The following is a 5953-nucleotide window of genomic DNA, read 5'->3' as shown; positions in this document are numbered from 1 at the left end:
TATATATATATATATACACTTATTTTTATATATAAATGTATTTTTATATGTTTAATCTGATGATATATTTAATCTGAAATATATGTGTGTGTGTGTGTGTGTGTATATATATATAAAATTTAGTTTGAAAATAGTATGTGTGGCACCGTCCATATCTGGAAACTTGTATCTTTCAGTTTATCCTACTTATTATTTTTTTAAGACTTAACTAGCAATTATTTTTTTTAGTGAAGTATTGGTGGTTGACACACAATGTTACATTAGTTTCAGGTATACAGCATAGTGATTTGACAGCTCTGTAATTTTGTTGTACTCAGTAAGTAGCTGCCGTCTGTCACCTTCATTTATTTTCATTCTAAAGGTATTCTATATATGGATATGCAACATTTTATGCTTTCATTAGTTGATGGACATTTGGGTTATTTCCCCATTTGGTTATTATGAATATATTATGAACATTCAGGTACAAGTTTTGTGGACATCTGTTTTCATTTTGGGGAAATATATACATAGGTAGAATTGCTGGGTCATATGGTAATTGTTTAACCTTCTGAAGAACTATCAGACTTTTTCCAGAGCAGCTGCATCATTTTACATTCCTTCCAGCAATGTATAAGGGTTTCAGTTTCTGTACATTCTTATGAACAACTTGTTATTCTCTTTTTTATTGTATCTTTTAAGGTGGTTTGAGGCAATATATCATGATTTCAATTTCTATTTCTCTAATGGCTGATGATGTTGAATATCTTTTCATTTACCATCTGTAAAATGGAGTTAATAGCTCATATATCATGGATTGCCATGGGGATTAAATGAGTTAATGTATATAAAAGTACTTAGCATGGTGGGTGGCACATAGTGCATTTGAAAAGTTATTGTTTATTATTATTACTACTAATCCTCTAGATAAGAGCAGCAAGTATAATGTCTCCCAGATTTGGGGATGCCTCTCTTTTCTGATCTAGACCATATCTTGATTCTTTTATTTGTAATTAGCAGTTTTGAGGTACTATGACACAGAAACTGGTCAAAGTTTCTCACACTGTACTTTGTTTCTTGTCACACAAAACCTAGGTAATTTTACTGTTTAAGCCTCTGTCTGAAGGTAGGAAATCTTCAATGGTTCAAACACTTTGGGAACTCTGCGCTGAATATTCCTTGTTATTAACTAAGGGTACACAATGGAAGGGGTACCTTAAGCCTATAGGTGTGTTCCTATAGGGAATTTTCAGTCTGTGATTGCAAAAAAATGCAAGCGTATTCTGAGTAAAGATCTCAGGGAAGTCTCAAGGATAGAGTTGGGTGCAGAGGTATACATGGTGGCTATTACTCCTTGCCTACAGTGAAATCCTTTTAGATCTCTACTATGGTGGAATTTTGTTCCTACTTTTTCTTTATTTAGGAAGGAAAGATACTACATGTAGTTTCTGCATACTTTATTCATCCTCTTAGCGCCTACATGAAAAGGTCCAGTGACTTGGGATTTAGCCAAAATTTAGGTGTTTTTTAATTTTTTTTGGTTTGGGTTTTTAGAAAGAGAGAGGGTGTGTGTGCACACAGGAGGAGGGACAGAGAGAAACTTAAGCATGCTCCACATCCATTGTGAAGTCCATGCAGGGTTTGATCGCACAATCCTGAGATCATGACCTGAGCCAAAATCAAGTTGGGTGTTTAACTGACTGAGCCACCCAGACGCCCCAGCTACAATTTAATTATAATCTCTTTCCTCATATGGAGGGAAAATTGTTACTTGGTAACTGCCATGATGTCTAGGCCCTATTATTCCCTATAAGGGCAGCCTATAGTATTCTCCAAGAGTATAAAAATGAGCAGATGGAGAAAAACTTGAGGACCAACATTGTCTCTCATATAATTTTTATATTTCAAGTGTCTAACAGAGAAGGTGTCCAGCAAATTTGGTATTTTGGTTTTCCCTTGGTGAATGAATCTAAAAGTGTTGTTTATCTTCTCTAGTTTTAAAGGCAGATTTTTAGTTTCTTTTCCTCCTAGGTTTTCCTGACTGTGAAAACTTTGTACCTACCAAATGTAATGGTTCTGTGACAGACAGCAGTCCTCTCTTTGGACTTGACTGTGAAATGGTAAGTACTACTTTTAATGTTTCAACTGGAAGGTTACAAACTAGAGTCCAGTACATGATTTCTTGAGTCTAATGCACTAGTGAACTAGTGCATTTAGTTCTACTATTTTGGTTTAAATAACTGAAAGTAGACCCTTTTACTCACATTTTAGAAAACTTGGATATTTGTTCCAGATTTATCAAGAATAAATATCACCCCCCCAAAAAAGAATAAATATCACATAAGTTTTCTAACTAGTTATATTTAATCAAATCTGTCAATTACGTAAGTTTACTCTGTCTTTTGAACAGGTGTTTTGTTACTGTTCCCCTAGAGAGTTTGACTCAATTACATGGGTTTGGCTAGTTTTACACATTTAAGATGAGAAGTAGGATTTCCTTTGGGCACCTGGGTGGCTCAGTGGTTTAAGCTGCTGCCTTCATCTCAGGTCATGATCTCAGGGTCCTGGGATCGAGTCCTGCATCGGGCTTTCTGCTCAGCAGGGAGCCTGCTTCCCTCTCTCTCTCTCTCTGCCTGCCTCTCTGCCTACTTGTGATCTCTCTCTGTCAAATAAATAAAAATCTTTAAAAAAGAAAAGAAGTAGGATTTCCCTCAAGTTCCCTTTGTGTTTTACTGTGTCTCATTAGTAAGTCTCTTTCCAAAGACAGGGCATCCCCTATCAGTACTCAGGTACCGGTCTCTATTTCTTAACAGAGTGGCTAAGAGCTAAAGTTTTCAAGTCTCATGTCAGAGTGTGTATGTATCCTGGTCTTGGCTATTGGTGTTGTCACCTTGGACAAATTCTGTAACCTCTCATTCTCAACTTCTCTGTCTGTGAAGTGGGGATAATAAGAGAGGTACCTCATCATGTTACTATGAGGTGGTGTATGTAGAATGCTAAGTATTGCATTAGATGCACTAATTAAAAATTACTTTCTTGTGGTACTCAGCTAATACGGGGATGTCATAACAATAAATGGTAAGATGATGAATGATGTTATTTCTATCCATCTTCCTTCAGCACATCCTTTTCAGAGCAATTAGATGAAATGTTCAGCAGTCTCTAGCTTTAATTTCATTCATACTGGGCTCTCTAGTTAGCAAAGGCTGTGCCATTGTTACTGGCACCCCAGTAGATGATAGTTCATGGCAGTTGAGATACTGTGAATAAGGAGAGCAAGCCAGAGCTTCCACAGTTCAGCAGTCTGACAATGGCCTGTTCTTTCAGTGCCTCACATCCAAGGGGAGAGAGCTAACCCGCATCTCACTGGTTGCTGAAGGAGGCTGCTGTGTAATGGATGAACTTGTTAAACCTGACAACAAGATTCTGGACTACCTCACCAGGTATTTTTCACCTTGCCTTCTGCCCTCCCTTATTAGTAGACCTAATTAGTATTCTTAGGGAACAGTCATTTGTGGCAAAGATGTATGTATAAGCATGTTTGTCACAATATTTCAAAAATATGGGAATATAAACATCTGAAAGTAGGGGATTGGTCAAACTCTGAAATCCACATAATGGAATACTCTAACCATTTAAAAGGATGTGAAAACTTGTTAATGATATCATTATCATTAAATGGCAAATGATAAAATCATGTTCAAAAATAACATGCATTATGATTGCATTTTTATAAAAATAAAATATATACATGGGCATGCCTGGATGGCTCATTCAGTTAAGCATCCGACTCTTGATTTCAACTTAGGTCATGATCTCAGGGTCTTGGGATAGAGCCTTGCATCAGGCTTCGTGCTCAGTGGGGAGTCTGCTTGAGGATTTTCTCTCTCTCTCCTTTTCTGGTTCTCTTTTCTCTCTCAAATAAGTAAATCTTTAAAGTAAATCTGTCCACAACACATGAATATATGTATCCAAAAATATGAAAGGATATTTACTAAAATGTAAACAGTGATCATCTCTGGGTCATGGGATTTTGGGTTATTTAAAATTTCCTCTTAATCTGTATTTTCAACCTTCTTACACTGAGCATGTATTAGTTTTTAAAAATACTCTTTTTGAAATGACTTTCCAGGGAGGAAAACCTATTAATATCCTGATCTGTCCATTTATGGTTTTTTATTAAAAGCTTTTCGGGAATCACAAAGAAGATTCTTAATCCAGTGACCACCAAACTCAAAGATGTACAGAGACATTTAAAAGCACTGCTTCCTCCTGATGCTGTGTTAGTGGGCCATTCCTTAGACTTGGATCTCAGAGCACTGAAAGTGAGTATCTGATTTGAGTTTTTCCACTTTATATGCCTTTTCGTTTTATTTCAAATCTAAAGTCTTGGATTCTTTTATTCCCCCAGTCCACTTGTTTTTTCCTTTAACATAGGATGCTACTCATTCTGTTCTCTTTCCTCCTCAGATGATACATCCATATGTTATTGATACATCATTGCTTTATGTCAGAGAGCAGGGCAGAAGATTTAAGCTAAAGTTCTTAGCCAAAGCTGTTTTGGGGTAGGTTGTTTGTATATTATAACATTGTCCTGACAAGTTGCCTGTAAGTTGACATATAATTTCTTATTTAATGCATATTGCAAAATTCAGGGTCTCTGTTCTCCCTCTTAATGTCTGTAAACATTATTCCTTTCATTTCTTGTGAATCCTGGGATCCCAATTCCAGAGAAGTAGGACTCAGAGATAAAGAAATTATGGGAATATAGAAGGGGTTTACATGCACTCTGAAGAGTTGATAGATAAACTAGACAGAACTAATTGAAAACTTAACCAGAATTTGAAGACATAATGTTCCTATATAGAATGTATTCTGTTATGCACAAACACTTGTGTTCAAGGATGTTCATTATACTATGGTTTAAAACAGCCCAAAACTGCAAATATTCTCTAGGAGTGGTTAAATAAATTAAGTTTATCTGTATTATTGAATACTTTGTTATTGTTAAAAGAATGTTATGGGTCTATATGTGCTAATAAGGAAACCTCTGAAAGTACTACTGAGAATAAAATGGAGATGCGGAAGAAGATCTGTATATGCCTAAATTATCAGTATGATACAGATTAGATTTAGATAAGTTTATAGACACAAACATTTGTACTTTTTTAAGGTTTTTGAAAACGACCAAGAAAAAATTTAAGTACCTATATAAAATTTCTGGAAGGTAGCTTTAAATAGTGGTTACATCTAAAAGACTGAGGCAAAAGGGTTCACTGGGGAGTGGCCAGAGACTTTATTGGGTAGCCTTTTGTCCAGATGCTGTAGATAAAGCCATTCCTGATGATTGTGCATCATCAGTGCCTCTCACTTCATGTACTCTCCTGGCATTTAGGAATAAAGTAATCTTGATTGTTGTGATAAAATCTGATTATCAGATTGCTGAAATTTTACATATTACCAGACTATTAGAGGTGGTTGAAAGAACAGATCATTGAAAATGCTGTTGAGTAAGTCAATTTTGTCTTGAATTTCCAGGAAGGATATACAGTGTCCAGATAGGCTTGGTCATGATGCCACAGAAGATGCTAGAACAACCCTTGAATTGGCCCGGTATTTCCTTAAGTATGGCCCAAGGAAGGTTAGTATATTTGACCTGTGTGTTTGCTTTTCTTAAAATTATGAGACTAGAACAGATAGTCACAGATAATCATTTCCTGTTGTTACCTTTCTTTAAAAAAAATAGGAGTGTAATTCAAGCTGAGCATTCAGAATTAAGACCTGTATGACTAGCATAATGTAATAGTTAAGTATGTAGTCTCTGAAGTTGGGCTTATCTGTTTTTAAATAAAGATGGTATGGGGCACCTGCCTTGTTCAGTCAGTGGAGCATGTAACTCTTGATCTCTGGGGGTTGTGAGTTTGAGCCACATGTTGGATATAGAGATTATTTTAAAATCTTAAAGGGAAAAAAA

The 5953-nt window shown here is 35.9% G+C and overlaps 1 protein-coding gene across 1 annotated transcript in view; it reads left to right on the top strand.

Annotated features, from left to right (window-relative positions):
* Positions 1-5953, top strand: part of REXO5 (RNA exonuclease 5) — a 32448-nt gene that overhangs the window by 5279 nt on the left and 21216 nt on the right. The window contains 5 exon segments of the mRNA XM_059416060.1: positions 2011-2099; positions 3307-3422; positions 4166-4304; positions 4450-4544; positions 5518-5620. Of these exon segments, the coding sequence (XP_059272043.1) occupies positions 2011-2099; positions 3307-3422; positions 4166-4304; positions 4450-4544; positions 5518-5620 (542 nt within the window).

The sequence above is a fragment of the Mustela nigripes genome, chromosome 11, assembly GCF_022355385.1.
Source record: "Mustela nigripes isolate SB6536 chromosome 11, MUSNIG.SB6536, whole genome shotgun sequence".
Lineage (NCBI taxonomy): Eukaryota > Metazoa > Chordata > Mammalia > Carnivora > Mustelidae > Mustela > Mustela nigripes.
Note: the sequence above shows the minus strand (reverse complement) of the source record. Positions and strands in the feature narration are given on the sequence as shown.